Genomic DNA, 21,361 nt, shown 5'->3' with positions numbered 1-21,361 from the left:
AAGAAACAGACCAGTGTATTTCTGCTACTGCAAAATAGTTTTCTTCATGATCTCAGTTAAAGTATTGTGAGGAACATACTTCGAACAGCTCTTTTCTCAGTGCCAACAGAGAAACTGGATGCCTCTTCGAACAATGTCCTGTGCTCCCTCCTAATCAATTCTAGAACCTCACCTATTGCGTGATCCATCTCCCAGATCGATTTTAATCAACTCGTTCTACATAGTCTTAAAATTGCACCCCTTGCAATTTTCAAGAATTTCTTTTCTGTCTCCCACATGGTGCCTGACCTATTCCAGAACTAATATTATTTGAAAAAATTATAGTCCCAGAACACCAGCTTTTTAAAAGAAGTCTAATGAAAACTTCTAATGAAGTTTTGATTGATACTAAACAGCACTAGGGAATACTATATATAAATGTGTATGAGCATACATACACACATGCACTAATACAGAAGTCTTCAGATTTCAGTGGCAAACTACCACTATGGCTTCTTTGTACCTGTAAACAGTAAAAATACACCCCAGGTACTGGATTCTGGTTTTGTCTTTCCTGAACTCACCAGGTTTCTAGAAGTACTTTTTTTCTGTATTTTTTCAGTCTCTCAAGGGCTGTCTGACCTTCCAGAATTCTGACTATTCTCTCTGACCTACATTACCTGTGACCATGCAATACATCCAAGCATCTAGGCTGTCTGACTGCAGATTAAGTCAGGGAAACATGCATTCTAAAACTGCTTTCATAGTTTAGTAAGACCACATTAAATATGATGATTACTTCATAGAAAACGTGTTTCTCAATTAAAGCTACCTTCTTATAAACAATAGCTTGGCTTGCCTGTCACTTGACCTTGTATCATTCAAAAGCTTCGACTGCAGCTTCTGAATTGTATTTTTATACACTTACTAGGTATGGTGTATAAAAACAGGGATGGTGTGGGACAACACAGCAGAGCAGGCTCGATTTCTTCTGTTTTTAATTACAATTAATCTCTCTGTTTTGAAGAGACCATTTATTGAATCATACTAAACTCATTATGATGAAACTTTTCAGAACCAATAAAGAGACTGAACTGAATGAATTGCACATGTAATTTCCAGATGATTATCCAGTGCCATCTTCCTGATTAGCCTTTAAAATTTTCCCAAACCAGAAGAATTCAATTTAAATTTAATTTAAATCTTTGATAGATTAGTCTAAAAATATCTCTTTTGTGTAGTTATAGCTTTAAACTGAGGTATTTAAATACAAAATTCTCTTTAGAAATAAAATATTATCTTTAACCGTACCAGAACAAAGGAAACTAAGAATAAAACACAATTTTATACAAACCCAGAAAGCCAATTCCTTTTCTTCCTCCTCTCTGAACTATGTAGTTCTCCAGGAGGAACTTATGTGGCATAGCAGGTGAGATTCAGACAGTAAACCTCAAGTATTTGAGGAATAATCTTTCACATGCAAAAATACCATGTAATTAACAATGACTGTATTTTGGATGGCTCTACATACAATGGAATTTTGGCTTCCAGTGTGGCCATTCTCACACAAATTCACACCCAGGTATGATTTAAATCAACATGGTAAAATATATACTGCCACATATTGCTACTATTAAGTGGGCTGCATAGTCCTTGTATCAGCCACAGCATACCTAGCAAATCCTGCGCAGCACAGACGTTTTGCTGACACTGACAAAAAAAAGCGTTATTAGATAATATCTAATTTAACTATATAGATGAATATATAATTTATAGCTGAAGATAAGTGAAAAAGAAAAGCCCCACAAAAGTAGGCCTGAACTAAGGAAAGGTGTCTTAAAGATAACAGGACTGATGGTCAAAAAGATTATAATTACTTTGTGAAAACAAGGAGGTGTTTTTTTGTTTGTTTGTTTTAGCTTCATAAGGACTTTCATACCCAAGAGCTGACATGCTTGTTACATATTTGCTTACTTTCATTGGATGTTAATATACGGTGAGAATGATTAAATGTGTTAAAAGTTCTGATAACTTCAGTTTGAACCTACCATTCTCAGGAGAAAGTTTATCATAAGCATCTTCATAAATATAGTTTCTCCTGATGGTGACGTTAATTCCATCCAAAAATGGCCCATCTCCTTGAACCTCTTGTTTATCAGCATAGATCAGTCTTTGAAAAATCTGTTAAAAAGAGCAAAGAGAGAAATCAAGTCACTGTTCAGATGTAAATATTCAATAAAACATGGTTACTGACTACTATTAGTGTCCTTTGAGTTGCTTTTGGGCACTCACTTTAAAGTGATTTTTACGCTTTGTCATTGAGCTCCAGAAACATGACACAGAGCCATGTCCCAGTGGAGGGGAGGAGAGGGGACAGACATGCAAAAACTCCTTCATTCTAGGATACCATTCTTACTTCTTTCTACATAGAGGCCCATCTACAGACATTGTGTCATTCCAGTTTCCTGTCCCTAACTTTCAGAGTTCTGAAACACGAAGTATTCAAAAAAAAAGTCACAAGAGTATTTTGAACACACAGAGGCAATTCTCAGTACTAGCAAGCAATTGTTCATTTTGTGTCTCTCAAGAACATTCCCAGTAGTAAGACAGAGGTGTCAGTATAAAATAATATAGCAGGTAGCGCTGCCTGAGCATCACACCAACTAAAGAAAAATAATGCCAGCTGAAGTACAAATTGAATTTCACACTGCCCCTTCGCAAGCCTCACAACAGTAACCTTTTAAGAGCTCACCTGAAGAGTAACTGTAACTGTGTTTCTATACCAAGACGTAGCATGGCTTTTTTCCCCTATAAGTAACAAATGCTCAACACGCCCCCATTATAGTGAGTAAGTGTATGTTTACTATGTCCTCTCTTGCATCTTTCCCATATTCAATAAATACTTTAGTACATTTTCTAAAAGATATTATTTCCCAATAATATAAGAACCTTCCTAGTTAAGAAACAAATAAATTTAATTTATTAAGATTCTCCACAGATGCTTCTGTGCATACACACACAAATCATGAAAGAGAAAAATCTGACAACAGCAGACAAAGCTAGCGTAGACTAGCATAGAGCCTCCAATCTCTTATTTGCATGGACAACTGTAGCTAGTGGAAAAGATGCTTTCCTAGTAGGAGAGCGACTCCAACCAGAAGGATTAGTGTAGACAATGCCAGACTTCCCTAAGGTGTGCAGCAAAAAGCCAAGAGAAAACAGCCATAAGCTGCAGGAAAAGAAACGTTGAGTAGATGCGAAGAAAAAAATAAAATCAGAATGAGAGTGGTTAAGCACCAGAAAAGGTTACACAGACTATGAAATCACGATCTTTGATTCTGAGCGTCCTGATCGACCTTTGAAGCTATTCCTGTCTGAGGATGGAGGTGGACTAGAGCACCTCCACAGGTCCTGACCTAAATTTTTCTACAGTTTTATCACATCAAGACATAACCACTGACACAGTCCTTTTACAAACAAGGCATGAAAATATGCTCACCACCATTCTCTTTCCTGAAGCACGGCTGGATATGGTTTATTAACTACTGCTACGTAATACTAGATGGAAAGCGTTTGGGGGATCTCAGAGCAAAATTTGCCTTGACAGAGTCTGGACTCTTAAATGATCCAGTGTTCATGCATATACAAGTCCTGAAAGTAAGAACCCTGATGCATAACTGAAGCATTCGCAATGCCTTAAGAGTAACAGATGGAAAGTAAGCAATGCTGACTGAAGTACACACCATAACATCATCATTTTCAAGCTGACAACAGGATGGGTTATGGAACTGACAGTGAAGTACACTGAAAACTGTCTGAACAACTGCACCTAAAGGGTTACAATCAGTGGCACAAAGTCCAGCTGGAGACAAATCCCTAGTGGTATATCCCCATAAGTGGTGTAACCCATGATAAAATTCAAGTTACTGCTTCCCATGCAGAATCAAGATATTTGATGTAGTTTGCATTCATCGCTATATACAGGTAAGGATCCAACTGAGAGCTGCACACCAACGGGCTGAAAGGCCAAAGGGAAAAACATCGCCTGGGGTGAGTAGGGTGGAGAGCCTACCATGACACTGGACCAAGTAATTGCCTTTGAGAGTATCTAATATTTGGCAATTTGAAGTAAAAATCCTACAAAGAAGTTTTTTTTAAAAAAAAAAAAAAAGAAAAAGAAAAGGTCACATGGAGCAACTGACACTGAAACAGCACTGAGCTGCATCACCAGGCCTGTTAGAAGTGATGACAACTGGAAAGAGGGGAATTATCTCCCTCCCTTACTGAAAGTTGTTTTTAAGAGCAGCGTGGGACTCCAAAGCCATGTTGTCTCCCACTACTACACAAGAAGGACCACACTTATTCCAAAAAGCAGTTTAAGATGATCTCGTCTTTGACGTAGACCAGGAATATAAAAGCTCAGTCTGTACCTTTGTTCTTCTCTGCAAACTCTCATCTAGTTTTTATGATTAAAAGGATGTTAACCTTCAAAATTAAAAGCCAAGTTTCAGCTTTTGTGATAAAGCAAAACAGGTTTTATGAATTCCAGAAATTTAAAATATGTACATCTTAACACAGCTTTAAGATGCCCAGAGGTTGTAGCCAGTTGATACACAGGCCCCTGCTTCAGGTCACTTCCAATTGTTTCACTGTAATCCTTGTGCAGTGTTGCCATATGGTGTTAAGATTTTTGTGGGAACAGCTGTTTCACAGTAACCTGAAAAAAAACAGTCCTTTTCTATCAAACCTACCATTGCCTTTTTGACAGATACTGATGTACTTTCCCTACGGAGCTGTTCTTCATTCCCTTGATGGTGTCTTGTAATTTAATGTTTCCAAGACAGTTCACTGAGTGATTTTTAAGTAATACTTTTAACAACAAAAACAGTTCAAAAATGCTATAGGTTTTTAAAAATATATAATGCAAATTGAAATAGCTGATAGAACTAACAATTACATATTCAAAACCTAGAAAATATTCAAAACCAAGTACATACAGTACATGAATCTCAAAAGTTTTAAACTACATACCCCCTTAAGTTCAGCTATGAACATAAAAATTTAATCTCTAGGCATTATTTTCCTAAAATGGACATCCATTACCTCATTCTGAGTAAATTCATCCACTACATAAAAGTCTCCAGTCTTGACCTTGCAATCTGTTTCCTACAGCTAAACCAGTTAGAGCTCGGCTTACCACAAGAGGGAGCAATCACGTAGATCAGTCGGGACTGAAGTTTATTATAAACACAGTACTGCTCTCCTACCTTGGAATTTGTGCTTCTAATTTTAATGATTTTTTTTTAAATGGCAATATAAGTAGTAAAAAACAGGAAAGTAATCTAACTTGACATATTCAGTCACTACACAAACGCTGTAGAAAAACACTATGGTGTATCATATCCTTTTGTAGAGAAACAATCCATTTTCTACTTATTTAAGTGCTCTTAGTACACTTATTGGGGGGAAAAAATGAAAAATACAACTGAACATAAAATTAGAAATTAGGTACCTTTACTCTTTCTTCAAAGGGAACTACAAAAGGTAGCTCTGTCAGAATTGCAAGTTGTCGTTCTTCAGATACAGAAAGAGGTGCTGGTTCCAAACCCACTTAAAATAGAAATGAAAATTTTAAAAATTTTGGAAACAACAACATTTTTTTTTTTAAATTCAAGTGACTCAATTTATCTTGTGTAAAAATACAGACATTAAAATAGTTTACTTACTAAACAGTAACCCAAAGCCTTACCTTTCTTTAAATGTTAGTTTCTACACACAACCTGAAATAAGCAGTCTAAACACATTGAAAACAAAATGCGTTTAAAAATAAAGTACTCCTGCATTTTTAAGTTTCTTCAAAAGAAGAAAGTTATTTTCTTATTTGAAAAATTAAAATGTCAGTAATAAGAAAAAATACATCACAGAAGACAATTATGAAGTAAGTCATTATTATTTTCATCACAGGAATACGTAATATTCCCATCTCAATGATCAAAAAAGTTTAAAAGTACAGCACTTTGAACTACACCGCTTTCAACTAGAGCATCTACTTCTAATCAAACCCCTTTTAAAAATTCAGGATTAAACCAAATGTAGTGAAACCAACAGAAAAACAGCATTTATTTCAATGGGTTTTCTCTCCTAACAGCAAGGCTACAGTAATCATGTTAAGTCCTAGTGACTACTGAAATACTGAAGAGAACATCAAGAAATTCTATAATCTGCTCAAGAAGAAAAGATTAGAAAAGAACTCAAGAAGCCCCAGCTACAGACAGACACAACTGTCACCATGCAGCTACTCTGAACCCCCTTATACTACTCTGAACCCCCTTATACACCCATACGCCTTAGAGTGATGCACAGCAGAGGTAACAATCCTGCTCTAACCTCATGGGAAGAACCTCAGTTGCTGAGCACCTGTGAGTGTAAATTAATTGCAGCCCAAAAAATGCTTACCAACTAGATACTGTGATTAACACCTACCTAACTTCAGTCCTACAGAGGGACGGGGGAGGTAACTCTAGCTTGTTTCACTTTCATCTTTAGTAACCATCTCTTTTAAAACTAAAAAAAAACCCACAAACTCTCAGAGCCTGGACTATTTACAGACTATATCACAAAACTGAGGTAACTGCTTCCTGTCAGTGCTCTTTTGTATAGGTTATACTCACAGTTTCAGTTTTTCCTTTGGCTCCTATACCTGTGGTGCCCAGCTTCTTGCTGCCCTTCTGCTATTGGGCATTTCACTATTCATTAATTACATGTTTTGTTGGGGTTTTTGTTTGTTGTTTATTCTGCTTGTTTTCTTGTTTGTCTTTTTTTTTTTTCTTACACTCCTCAAAGCACTTTAAGCAGGGATATTTTAAGCACCAATTTAACATGACATGACCCAAGCACACCACTATACTTGATGTATATTCATTTGGGGCAGGTTCCAACATTGCAAGCCTTTGGAATCTCTGATAAAATGCTTATCTGTGATTACCCTGAGTTTACTTAGTAAACATTTTTAATTAAAGTCAATGTATTCTGCCTATTAAGCTAAGGGTTAAAAGCATTTTAAATAAAAAGTGCATGTACAGCAAAGGTAAACTACTACATGACTTTGACAGTTCAATTATTCCAGTCAATTAGTCAATTTTATCTGCATTTCTCCATCACAGCTTCTTTCTTTGAAAAGAAATATGGGATGGAGCCATCAACAGAGGGCATTTAGAACTCAGTCTGCCATTTAAGTAAATGAAAAAGCACAAATAAACATGGCCATATGTGATTCAGCAGTACTTTCACGCTAATTGGCTTTAACCCAGATGGAGTCAAGAGGGCTCACACAAGTCACGTGCATGTTGTTACCTGCTTGTTTTCACACATTCATGTTTTTTTTTAGCCTGATTTCTTATCAAAGAAGGTTTATATGAACGTGGTGTCATCTTTTCTCACCATCTTCCTTCCAGCACACCTTCTGAACTAACAGCTGAATTTTTAGTTTGACAGAGGAACAGAGGATTCAAAAATATTCCCTTTTGCAGTAGTTTGCAACTGGGTGGAGAATAGAAATTCCTTTAGTGACCAGATTACAGAAACAGCAAGGAAAGATCAGTTTTTAATCATCTCTGCTCAATATGTCAATTTGTCTGCTTGACAGCCAGGAAAATTGGCATACGTAGCTCCACATAAAGCCACAGCCCATGTACTCCTCATCCACCAACCGCCCAAACCAATAACGGAATGGAGGGAACTGATGCTATTATGGGAAGGGAGATGAGGGAGAGGCTTGGGGTACTGTATGTTTGAAGGGAAGGAGACAAGCAGACTAATAGCATGGACAGACTCTGGGAGCAATAAACGTGGAACAGGTCTGACACGGGGGAGCTGCAGACGGAGGATGCCAAGAGTAGAGCTGTTCAGAGGCATGTAGGTCAATGGAAGAAGCTGGTGTTACTGCTATAGGTTCTGCATGAGATAGAGGATACAAGCCTATAGAAGCCAGGCAATACTTTAAAAGAAAGTACAGGTTTCCAGAACTTTTTTCTAAAACACTTGCTTTTAAAATTTTAGATTTTCAGTCGTTTACAACAGGATATTTCCAAAGAGAGAAACTAAGCTGAAAAATCTTGACAAACCCGTTGTTACCATATTAGTCTAGTTACTGGATTATCAAAATAAACTTAAGCCTTTCTAACTATTCACATAACATTTATCATTAACAAAAGTCACTGGGTTTCAGCCTTGGACAAAGCTGTTAACAATCCTGCAGAGCTCTACAGCAGCACTCAAAGGCTACAGTCTTCTGTAAATGATCCACCATATCTAGCTGCAATACTCAGGCAGATGACATCATCTTGAAGCACAGTATGTACGGACTCTCACAGACGAACCATTTTGCTGCTTTAAGGCCCCATTTTTAACTCTTTCTAAAATCTTCACAAGTATTAGTGATTTAATGGTTTACCTGAGTATAGCAAGGTAAAATTCTAAAATAGTGAAGATACAATGGTCTGAAAAGCAGTAACAGGCCATCCACATGAGAACACACACTGATGCAGTTAAACCAGTCTATGTTTTCCCTTATAGCTAAGTTGGTCCAGCTCTCTCGTGTTTCTTTAGAAGTTCCATAGTCTAGGTATTTTGAGTTATTCAAGGGAATAATTTTCTGCCTTATCCAGTTAGAGGCAATGCTTATAAACAGTAATTAATGTCCTTAATACTTATGGTACCAGTCTGTTTGTTATAGCTCAATAAACAAGTTTCTTCATAGTTTACAAGAAAAACAAACATTTTATGTATTACACAACCTTATGCATTTTGTATCTTATGCAACTGCCTTTTATACATATTCATACATATATTTTTAATCACCTATCATTTGCACACCTTACTAATATATGCACAAATGCAAGCAAAAAACAGTGGAAACTCCAGGAAAGCTGTTATACAATAAAAATTCTAAAGACACAAATATATACAAATAAAGTTATGAAAGATTGCTTTGCTTCTGGCTAACACTTTAATACAAAACGTTCAGCTGAACTCTATCAAAGGTACATTTTCTTTGCATAAGACAAGCTTATTTTAACTTAGCGAAGCAAACAGACTGGTAGCATCTTACCATCCAAAGTCGATTGCAATGGTCCTATTCTTCCCATTCTTCTGACTCTCCATACATGTCTAGCAGATGGCACATAGAGCTGCGTAACCTAATAGTAACATTATTTTACAGTTAAACATTATCTAATTACATTTTAAGTATATACATGAATTGTCACGTCCAAGAGTGTATCTGAATCCTTAAGTATCTTCAATTCCAATCCTTCCTCCTTATACATGTACCTTAAAGCTGAGTTGTAAAATTAATGACAACCTAATGTAACATCCATGTATCATTTAAAAATACCATCAAATGTCACTTGAAATTCTGCTAGTTAAGATACTACAGAAACCAAGTTTCACATCTTGATATTTGAAATAAATTCTCTTTAAACTGAGAATCAGAATAGCATTGCTGTTTCCTAACCCTAAAAGCTACAAAGAACTGTCACACAGAGAAACGGCAATCTTGAACACAAGGCAAGAAAATAAGCTGTCATCAACATGGAACAGAAGAGTCTATTGCTAACTGTTCCCGTGCAAAACTTCTAACAGTTAAGACATCTAATATTTCATGGTAGTTTACCTGAGGTAAAACCATCTTAAGATACAAGTTTTCAGTGATTCAAAGTGAGTCCTTACACGTTCACATGAGCATTTTCTTTCGCATGCATAAGAACCTTTTTTTTTTTTTTTTTTTTTTTTAAAAAAAAGGTCAAACAATGCCATTTTGTTCAAAAACTTTTAGGAACATGAAGTAATTTCTATGTGAATTAAGTACAACAATGCTATTGAATTTTATTTTAGAAGACAATTCTGAGGTATGCTTTCCTCTAGAAAATAATTATTTTATTCCTACTTTGAGAAATGCTTAAAATAACTGGAAAATAAAATGAATCAAAATGGTACATTATTTTCAATTCTCCTTTGTTATAAATGGAGATTAATTACAATGATGCACTGTAGAGCATGTTCTATTTCATGGAATAACAACGTGATTTAATGTAGAAGTTGCGTAACAGATTTGAGACTTCTGCATTCCAGACAAATGCAGCATTACCCCATGTTTGAAACCACATGAAATCTGTGCAACTTCAATGCCACTGATATTGTTAGGAATCAAGAGCTTTACCATTTAAACTTCAGCACCAGTAATGCTACGTGAAAAACAGTATTAATACACTTACCTTATCTGCTTTGATGTTTTCTTGCTCTGAGAGCCAGTGATTTGGTGGACAGAAATTTCGCCTTGTATCTCTAGCTTTCAACATTTTCACCAAGTTTGTGATGACCTAGGTGTAAGAAACACATGCATCCAATAAACATTTAGTGAATGAAATTCTATAAATCAGAAACTAACCAAAAATCTTTCAGTGATGTATGAAATCAATACTTACCCTTCACTAAGTTGTAAGAGCTTCCTTTTATACTTAAATACTTCAGAATACCTTAGAATATGAGTAAGTAATTGTGGTTCACTAGTAAGCCATCCAAAAAAAATGGCTCTTTAAAGTCTCATCATAAATTTTAAGACCTAGGACTTGGTAATCCTAGGACTACCCTTCAAAATTATATGCCATTGCCATTTTAGGGAAGTTTAACACATCATTATCAACGTTAAATTCCATCTTTAAAGGAAGTAGCATGAGACCAAGTTATTTAACACTTTTTTTTTTTTTTTTTGCATATATAGATTTTTGTTTCGGAAACTTAAACGCATGAATAAATGTACGTTTAGAAGACACAGGTATGTACCTATTCTTTACTATATCTCATTCCAAAACATATTCTGCAAAGTATGACAAATTTGTAAGTTTTATTTGTCCACACGGAAAAGGATTCTTGTATTTCTGTGCACCATTTTTCAAGGAAAATGATCCACAGAAGAACAGAACTTCTGCTTACCATCTCAAGACAACAAAGATCATATACCACGAGACAAAGATGAACCACACCACACAAGACAAATCTTACAGATCAACTAATAAACAACGGTAGGTACCCTTTAGACATGCAAGGTGATTCTGCCTATAGTTAATAAACTTAAATAACTAGCCAGCAAACAAATGCTGATGGTTTTAAAGGCAAGGCTCTACGTTGTTGAATCCTTTGTACTGACCCCATTTTCAAGCTGAGTAAAGGAAAGATCATCTCATCTTGAAGGAGACACCAATTTATCAAGTAAAGCATCCCTTCAAGATTGTCTCAATTAGAACAGCTCCTAGCTTGACTAGCTCAGCTGTTTATACCGTATAGATCCGTATTCAGCTAAACCCTACCCTAAGATTCTTTAGGGATCCAATCTTAAGGGATCCAATGTACCAGATTCATAATTAAAGATGCTCCTGAGAAGCACCTATGCCAAGCCTGCTGGAGAACAGATTACAAAATGACCACTTCCAGAAAAAAAAAAAAAAAAAAAAAGTAGATATTCTTCCAGTAGTCAGCATAAGAACCATAAAAAGTTTCTACAGTGTTAAAAATAGACGTGGTGTGGCTGGTTGTAATTTTCATTTAATGTATATACTGTGTTATAAGTAAAGCCCTTTATGGTGTTGAAGTCAGTAAAAGCCCCTTTCCAACAGCAAGTGTAAGCGTTTACCCAAAAGCCATCTACTGAAGGGGTTTAACAAATTTTTGCTTATCAGCATAGTATATGATGTTTACACCCTTGTACCACCCAACCACAAACAAGTACATTAGCTTAAGCCACTATTAAACCACTAAGTTTAAGTCATTTTTTATTCACGAGGAGCTCTAATGATGAAAGAATTCTGTCATTATAATAATCACAAAGTCAGAAAATGAGAAAACAATAGGAATTTAGCTTATATACATCTGCATAACGAAATTAAGCTACAGGGAAAGTGCTTATCATGGCCACTGGGGTGACTTGGCAATCTTAGTATTTTTCTTGGTAATTACCTCCAATCCAGAAAAAAAAAAAAAAAAAAAAAAAAAAACATAGAACAATCAAACTAACAACTACTCCATCACAAACACAACTGTCACACTTGGTTGCGTGCTTTCTCCCCGAAACAGGTTCAATATATATTCAATACAGAATCAACTTAGTCAAACAGTAAATAAAACAAAATTAAGTGGGATCAATGCAACTTTAAATCAACAGCCTTAAAGAAATTATCTCTGTTACGAAGAACAGCAATCTGTTTACTAACTTAGAGTTAGAGCACTTGAAAAATGAATAGAAGCAAAGCCTACTCTGTAGTAACCTTGCTAAAAACCAGCCTTAATAGGCAGGTGTCAAGAGTAACAAAGAGTTTAATGGGCTTTCTGAAGGAATCTGTCTAGATACTACACAAAACACCTTTTAAGAACCAGTTAGTTGTGAATAAAAGAACACAGAAGAATGCTATTAAGAGAGCTGTCTGATTACACAGGAATTTTCATCACCTTGCCCATATAAAATCCAATGCAGGTGAGATGAGTCACTGAAACTCTATGGTCCTATTGCAACTATACTAGTAAAAAGAAGGGGGTGGGGAGGTGGAATTATCTGGATGAAGAGCCTGCTAACAAAGTGTTTTTACAAGCAGAGAAAGAAACCTTAATGAAGATGAATCAAATTAGGTGAGATTGCGAGTGTTCTGAGTGCACATTTATTCTGTAGATGTAACTCCGATCTAAACTCGGAATTTGTTTGCAGAATTTTAAAAGTATATATGTAAAAAAAACACACTTAAGTAAGTAACATTACAATGGTAATTTCTCTCAAATAAAGCCCCAAGTGCAATTAGCCCCCAAAATTGTAGTTCCAAGAAAAAATGACAACTTAATTTAATAGGATTAATACAAGATTCTGATATAAATCTTCTTTGACAAAACCTGTTTTCATGTTCTCAGAAATTGAGTCCTTCTGCAGAATTTGTGACAGTTGACTACAAGTCATATTACACCAGCCATTCTGCTGAACACTCTTCACATGTAAATCCTACCATTTCAAAGACAGCCAAGCTGTGAGCAAATAGCATGTAACTGTCAGCAGTCACTCTTCTCAGGTTTGCCCTTACACTACGGCAGGAATGCATTTCATTAGACTCAGGAGCATGGAAAACATGCAAAACAAGTGTGAGAAATTAAAGCACAGATGATAGAGAAGGAATGTGCTTTTTTTTTTTTTTTACTCTGTAGGCATTTTGCAAAAGCTTTGGGAAGGACATCTCAAACACCTGATGTAATGTAAGAAAAAAATATTTCCTACTTCAACAACTTAAATTTATGATGAACTACTACAGTTTTGTTTTTATTTTTATTTTTTATTTTTTTTTTAAGAAGATATTGCTGCCTGCTCCCTGACAAGAAGCTATTTGGAAGTTGCCCTCCAGAGCAGAAGTCTTCAAGATGAAGTAAACTTTCGTTGTATTGAACTTGTATTTGAAATGATACCTTTCTGAAGAAGTAAAGAGAAGCGTTATTACTTGGAAATATGTGTAGTGGAAATGTAAGAATATAATATAAAAATTACTTGGAAACTTGTGTAGTCCAAGTTTAGATGAGTTTAATACCTGCTAAAGTGGGCCAGAATAACTTGGGATTTTACAGCTTGCTGAAAGAGCAATATGATCAAATTCATGGGAAATATAAGAAGCTAACAAAAGGATTAAATAAGACAAACTATGTAGAATAAATAGAAGATGGCATGTTATAAATTGAATACATAGAAACCCCCCTAGTATGCTGTTCTTCTCACAGAAATAGACATATTGGGGTTTTCACTTGTGACCTTTAAATTGAAAGTTTATTTGGCAATTTAAAGACAAGTAATTAAATTAAATCGTGCAAACATATATAAGATCAATCTGTGCAAATTACAGATTCAGTGGTGCATTAGGACTGTATTCAATGCAATCAAAACATTATCAGTTACTCTCACTGCTATTAATGCTTATGCTCATAAGTGAAATGTGTTGTAAAATCAGACAGAATAGGCTGGATAGAGGCTATCTTAGACTTGTAGAATGAATAAGCATTCCTTAATTAGCCCATCAGGTTAAGTGCAAGCCTTAATGGGCCTTTCCTAAAGTCTAGCATGACATCTTTCTCCAAACATGGCCAAGAAGAAAGTTCCATTAGCAATATTAATACAAGCTTAGTTGATCATTTTCATTCAATTAACTTCTTTCAATTAAATAGATAGCTTGACAAAAGCAGTGATAAAAGACCTGAAGGGACAGCTGATGACTCGAACTGAACATTAGTGTGCGAGAGGTCGCCAGTATTAAACGGACTGTAAATCTACCATTCAATTTGGAAAATGCATTTCTTCTGCTCCCACTTCTTTAATGAGCAATTTTAGCTGACTAGATATGTTTGCTGCAGAATTTTCATGACAAGTCAAGCACTCCTTTTTTTCGGCAACAGTTATATTAGGTCTTTTTCCTGCCAACATTTTCAGCTTCTCTTAACTCATGTCTTAGGATGCCACGGACAAACTAGCAGAAACACATTGGTAGATATCCAGAAATGATGTACATTAAGTTTCAATTTGCTAAGCCAAATTCGCTGTCTCCTTAGTGTTCCAGCAAGCTCAAAAGGAGTACCACCACCGTATTCTATTAAAACCAACAAAACCAGCGCAGGCTAGTAACAATTTCATGAAGCCTCTAACACTGAAGTACCAGAGTCATCATATAATTCAACTAGAATTGCACACCTATGTAGTGTTTTATAGGCACATACTTAAGTATCTTGCTGAACAGGATTTGAAGTTTAAATATATTCTATATAGTAACTTTTTTTTTTTTTTTAAATAAACACATTGAACAGGAAAATTAAATTAAGACATTAAAAATTTAAATAATTTGTTACAGTTATCAGAATTACTCAAAGTTTAGCGTATATGCTAAAAATCAACCTTCCCACATGCACATTCCTGATAGCAACTGTCATAAGAGTGTAATCAGGAAAACTGAACTGTACCCAGTCTCATATATACAGCGTAAATCTGAAAATTTCATCTGTTTTGAAAATTGACTCAACTTACCTTGAATAACTGAATCCATCTTTTTTGTTCCGTCTGTATACATTGCTGCATTTCTGTATTTTTTGTTACTCCAACACTTCTAAATGCTGCAATATATTCCTCGCGAACTTCTGGTTTTGTTTCTGGATAAGCCAACTTTATGATTCCTAAGCACGCATCTCGAAGGCAGCGTGATAATATTACAAGCTCTTCTAGTGTAAAAGGCATCATTGATGATTGTCTTTGACCTACAACTACATAAAGTACAAATTTAAGTCTCCTTCAATGACTAATTCTTAATTTTGTTATTAAAAAAAGACTGATTTCACTGGAACTCATATTCACACAAAATCTACAGCAGAGGAAAAACATCACACAGAACAAGCACGCATTTATAAAGGCAATCAAGCCTTGTAACTGTTTACAGACATGGTGATTTTATTGACAATATTTTCTTACTCTCTTTTGTGACTCCTGCTATGTTAAATGTTTGAATTAGTCTACATATTCAGCCCACAAGATCTTCATTCTTCACTATCTCATTAAAAGTGATCATGATTAAGAACTTCCATATCAGACCCTGCAAAGCTATGGTTCCCATGGTGCAGACCATTTTTTCACTTTTTTTCCTAAAAGCAATCATCATGAAAGAACCAGATGACAGCTGAGTGCTCAGGGGACTATCAGCAAGTCAGCCCAGAAAAGCCTTCCCCACAGATGTCAGCAAATCATTGCCCAGGGAACCCTAAAGCTGTAAATTCCAGATGCTAAGCAGTTCCCAGCAAATTGATATGGCAGCAGCACATTTGTTCTAGAATTGCCATGTTACTGGCACATGGTGAACCTCTATCTTGTATGAAAAGCAGAAGTGGACAGCCTCGCTTCTTAGCAGAGGATCACCCAGAACAAACTGGATTGCATGGATTTAGTTCTCGAAGTCTGATAGTTCCTCATTTTAAATAACCTTACACACACACAGTAAAAAACATTTCACAAAGCACTGCTATCTAGTATGCTTGAAACTCTTACCTTCTATAGGATCACCAAAAAATTCATTATCATGAATAGAAATTAGTGAATGACTAAATAAAGAACTAAAAAGGTAGAAGAGAGGGATAATTCGACTAGAGTCTTCTAAAGACATTGGAGAGCCTCTTGAAATCACCTGAAGTAGTGGCACCATAGACCTTAAAATATAAAATGCAAAATTAAGAGACTGTTAATTAAACACTTAAAAAATACACATTAGCTTCAGCATTCTAGTAAAAATATTCACTAACAGTTCCTAAAACAAAGTAAGGGCTGCTGTCTCAGTTTAATAATTACTATAGACCTTTCCTGCAAAATAAGGCTCATGTCACTATAGTATTTCAGTGTCTTGAAATACATCAAGTTTAGTGTTAACATAGACTGCAGATACTTTCTGGTTTAGAACAGAAACAAAGCAAAACCAGGTTAAGTAACCTACATCTTCACATGGAAGAAATCTGTAGGTTTAATGCCTCAGTTCATGGGAACATGATTCTGCCACCATCACTTTCTGGACTAGTTAAGTATATGTGATAAAACTGACATACTTGGGAGCTAAGCATTTATTATACTGATGCTAGTAAGCACTCCAAGATCTACAAAATATCTGTCTTACTTTAAATCAAGATTTATTTACCTTTAATTTTTTTTTTACAACCGTCCAATTCCTAAGATTTTGCTTGGTTTTACAAAATCATAGAACCTCTGAGGTCAATGAAGTAGGAGCTAAGTAAATATTACAGCTTTGTTTTCAATCATTTTGCAGAGTGCCATCACACCACAAATCGTTTCATTCTCTCTCTACTAGATATTCTGTTTTAACAAACACTCAGTTTCAGAAGTGGTATAATACATACCCTGTAATCATTCGTGTCGTCATTGAAGATATCAAATACCAAAGATGCCTCAGGAATCTGGCATTAAAGGCTAAACTATAAAGAAGCCTGAAAGAGGAAGTTCAAATAAATCGTGTCTGCCAAAATAGCGTATTCACAAAACACAATGCTTCTATAAGAACTTTTCTGTCAAGCATTTCTCAAACATTAACAATTCGCATTTTTAAGAGGGGGTTCTTATTCTAATCAAATCTGATGAAAGCCCCAAGGCTGAAAAACAAGCATATAATCCTTGTACCTAACACACAGTTCTCATTAACTCAGCAACAAACCACATGATACGGACCCAAATTCGCCGTGTACCACAAAATTAAACACACATTAAATAAATACAACACAGTTATTTTTCTGGGAATTTTTGAAATGCTACTATGGAGAACTACATTACCTAATAAGGAGGTCACTTCTGTGGTTTATCTGACATTAAGATACACAGAAAAATTGCTAAAAGTAGATTAAAACACCTTAAAATTGATACTAGAAGCAATTATAGAAGTAACTACATAACAATAAATGTGCATATGCACAAATCAGTTCATACAGGATTGACTTTAACCATCCTATTTCAGACATGATTTGGGATGACAAACTTTTTATAGAAATAGACAATAAAGAGCTTCTTAGAATCAAAATATGTCTGTTTTATCCCCTGTTGGAAGCAAGATTGATAACAAACATCATTTGAAACATTTACTGTCTTCTAGAGAACCAAACAGGACATGACCTATTAAACTATCATTTTCCTGATATTGAAGAACCATATTCAGTTATCTATCCTAAGTGCTACTTTCCAAGGTCTCCTAATCACTATTAGACTAAGTAGATATTCAGGTCCATGCTGTCTCTCAGAGGTCAACAGCTCCATAATATCAAAATTTCTCATGATCAGGCACACAGGAGGTAGGAGGCTACGAAACAGGAGCAGGGAGGATAGACAAGAAGGGTTGTCTGAGAAAACATGATTTATTACAGACCACATGGATAAATTAACTATCACCAGATGGCAAAAGGAAAGGAATTTTCATTAAAATTCACATTTCATTATGGAAAAAAGTAAAATACTCAGCAAACACTTAAACATTTGAAAACAGTTTAAGCAACAATTTATTTAAAGACATTAAAACAAAAAACCTACACACCCACACACAAACAAATTTTGCATAGTGTCACATGCCTCTAGGTCTCCACTTAGTGGACCCATTTAAGCCCTGTAGGCTCTTTTTGCTGCCTTCTCTAAAGTACAGCCTCTCTCATGCATCCTCACAGCTAGTCCCTTCTTCAGGCTCTCATTCCATACACATCCACCAAGCCAGCTGTGCTAGGATAAAGGAGCACTGGTAAAAGGCAGAACTCTCCACCCAACAGAAAGGTACAGGGAGTCCCACATAGAACAGGAGCATGCAGAAGGAAAAATAAAAGACAAGGAACAAGCTTTGCAGTGCATTTTTGCTGACATACCACTCCTCTTGTTTCAAAACCTTCAGATTTTAATTCCTTGCATGTAATATATAGATCAGTACCTTTAAAAAGGAACTGGGAGCCTCACACTACAGAAGTTGCATGCCAATGAACATTACTAAACCTGAGTCTAATTTTACACAACTGCAGCTAACATTAATTTTACAATAAAACATTACCTTTAATTAAGTCCTACTTTAAGTATGCAGAAGTTTTTTTTTTGAAAAAAGTCAACTGAATTTGACCAGTGAGAATTTAACTTCCTTCTAGATTCACATTATTTTGACATTTGGGTAGAAATTGTACATTATCACGTAAGGAAGGGCTGGTTATATCAAGATAATTTAGAAAAGAACAGATTTATATCCTAACGTTTAAATATCTGAATAATAGCTTAGATACCTTGGTTTCTGGGATGAAAAATTTCTTCACTGACCTTCAGTTTTCAGCTTCATATTTGAAATAAAAAGTAATTTGGCACAGTGCCACTAAGTCTCAGAGGGCTTCCAAGTAAAAACTTGTTAATTTTACAATCATCCCTGGAAATTATGTAATAGTTTCAGCAGAAATGAACAAACATTATGGACAATGAACCCATAATAATGTAATTCGTTTTTTCATTCTAGCAATATTCAGCAATAATGAAGGGAAAAAAGGACAAACCTTAAGAGCTTGTAATAATAACCTTTGACTAAGTTTTACCCATTTTTATTCCGTACTGGTGATTCAGGCAGCCAACTGTAGCAGCTGCTACATTTTGTGGCGTAATTCCAGAAATACTGACTGCATTCAACTTCCATGTTTCCCCTCCCTGAATATCAGGTTAAATACACCATGCAAAGATGGGAGGCTGTGTGATAACATCTTCTATTTAGTCAATACAAAATACCTATGAAATATGAAGCAGATGAATTCATCAATTCTAAAGTTTCCATACTGTTACCAGAAAATAAACATGAAACTGTCCCAAGCATAGAAATTGGCTTTCAAAATCAAAGGTAACAACTGTATGAAACTAAATGAATAAACAATGCAAGGATGGCTCTGAGAAGTCGTATCTTTGCAAAGGCTGGAGAAATTGCAGCTGTGCCAAAAAAAAAAAAAGTTACAATACTTTTGACTTCAGGTGAAAAAAAAATAATCCACAACTTTTAGAGATCAACTGAACTTAATGTAAAGCTTGAGTGTCCATACAGTCTTGATCACTTTTTTCTTTAAAGGAACAAGAAGTACTATCAACTGAAGGGAAAAAAAAATTATCTTTTTGTTTACATTTTTATACTCTTTAACTCAGGGGTTCATTTTCATTAATTTGTACTATCCTAAAAACAAAGCAAGGAGATAAAAGTTTAAATACTGAGTTTTTACTCCTCCCATCTTCTTGTTCTGCGTTTCCTTGAAAATCTTACTTATCACTGGAGTTTGGAAGAGGAATAGAATCATAGAATCATAGAATATCCTGAGTTGGAAGGGAATAATTTTTCAACTAACAAAAAGGATAAATTCTTCTTATGGAAGTGGAAAAATGAACATTGTCAGCTCAGGCTACAAGACTGTTAAATTCACTGCAGAGATTTCTGTTAAATATCTGTTTTAAACATACTAAATTAAATTATATGCTCCTAAAAGTATGAACAGCCATTTACTTAGAACCTTGTTTCTCTCCATAGGTATCTCATTGTTCACAAAGGCCACATGATTTATGTGTACTTGCCAGAAAGGTATTTTGGGCACCTCTGTTTTTTTAAAAAAGTGTCAAATTCCTCCTGTGCAATGGGACAGATTAAATGACCCATTAAGCTTAATTTAGCTGAGGCACCACTACAAGTTAATTAGTTAACGGCAAGATTTTCAGTGGAGGCCATAAATTGGGCCCAGTTTCCCACTGAGACCATTTAAGTTAATGAAGAGGATACAACAGATCGAGAGGAGCTTGGCGGGCTGATAAAGGTCACTGTTGCAGGGGCAGAGGCTTTTGACACCTCAGGGCTGCAAGGCGTCGCAGGTGAGGGATGGCACGCACAGCCACCCTTCGGTGAGCTGCACCTCCACCGCTCTGCAAGCTGCTTTATGCTTCTGCCTCTCTGCGTGTCACACCAAGAACACGGAGGAAAGCTTAGAAAATGTAAAAGCTTCATATGCTATGATCATGGTTTAAGAAAAATGCAAGCCTAAGAAAATTCCCTAAAGAATTATTGCAATGGCCTTATAAACAGCCTTCTTCAGCACACACGTGAAGACAGGCTGCTCGTGTTACACTAGAACAGCAGTTTGCTAAATAATTGCCAACCGCAGGTTAAACCACAGGTTAAGATTAGCTGTGTTACCTAAATTAAACCGTGCTAATGTACGGTCCCTATTAAACAGCTAAACTAAGATTAACGATCACCGTGGGCCACCAAGCAGATGGCCGATAACTACCAAGTGCCAAAGCGAGCTCAGTTCACGTTGCTGGTTACTATTAAGCCCTAATGATAACCAAAAGTCTATGGGATTAAATTATCTTCCCCAAGTATTTTGCAGAATCAGAATTTACTAGTTATTTCAAGTACAGCTTTAATGAATAGAAGTCTTGGGAATCTCTTCAAAATGGTGATGAGAGCTATACTATAAAATTCAAGATTTTTTAAGAAAACATTTTATTCAGTAACATGTATCAGCTTTAAACTTTATAGAGATGAAAGCCCTGCCCCTCTGAAGAGGAATACAATTCCCAATGACTGCATTGAAATCACAATTTTATTCTACACCTCCCATCTGGATTCCTGAACAGCAGCTACTGCTCAGTTTCTCTAGCTTTGTGGCCTTTTTTTTTTTTATTGAGCTCGCTTGCTTCTTTCCAGAACACATTCAGAATTTACTGATAATCTCCTAACGAGGACTCAAAGCAATGCTTTTTTCATAATCCAACTTTGTTGATGCACAGCAA

General features: G+C 35.7%; 1 protein-coding gene across 1 annotated transcript in view; it reads right to left on the bottom strand.

Moving 5' to 3' along the window:
- Positions 1-21,361, bottom strand: part of UBE3C (ubiquitin protein ligase E3C) — a 76,558-nt gene that overhangs the window by 31,807 nt on the left and 23,390 nt on the right. The window contains exons 11-17 of the mRNA XM_082753235.1: positions 16,936-17,022; positions 16,079-16,236; positions 15,071-15,303; positions 10,254-10,358; positions 9,089-9,176; positions 5,492-5,589; positions 2,028-2,160 (exon numbers count right to left, since the gene is read on the bottom strand). Of these exons, the coding sequence (XP_082609361.1) occupies positions 2,028-2,160; positions 5,492-5,589; positions 9,089-9,176; positions 10,254-10,358; positions 15,071-15,303; positions 16,079-16,236; positions 16,936-17,022 (902 nt within the window). The remainder of the gene's footprint in view (positions 1-2,027; positions 2,161-5,491; positions 5,590-9,088; positions 9,177-10,253; positions 10,359-15,070; positions 15,304-16,078; positions 16,237-16,935; positions 17,023-21,361) is intronic.

Source organism: Aythya marila (assembly GCF_965140915.1).
Source record: "Aythya marila genome assembly, chromosome: 2".
In the NCBI taxonomy this organism is placed as follows: Eukaryota; Metazoa; Chordata; class Aves; order Anseriformes; family Anatidae; genus Aythya; species Aythya marila.
This window is presented reverse-complemented; position numbering and strand designations above follow the sequence as displayed.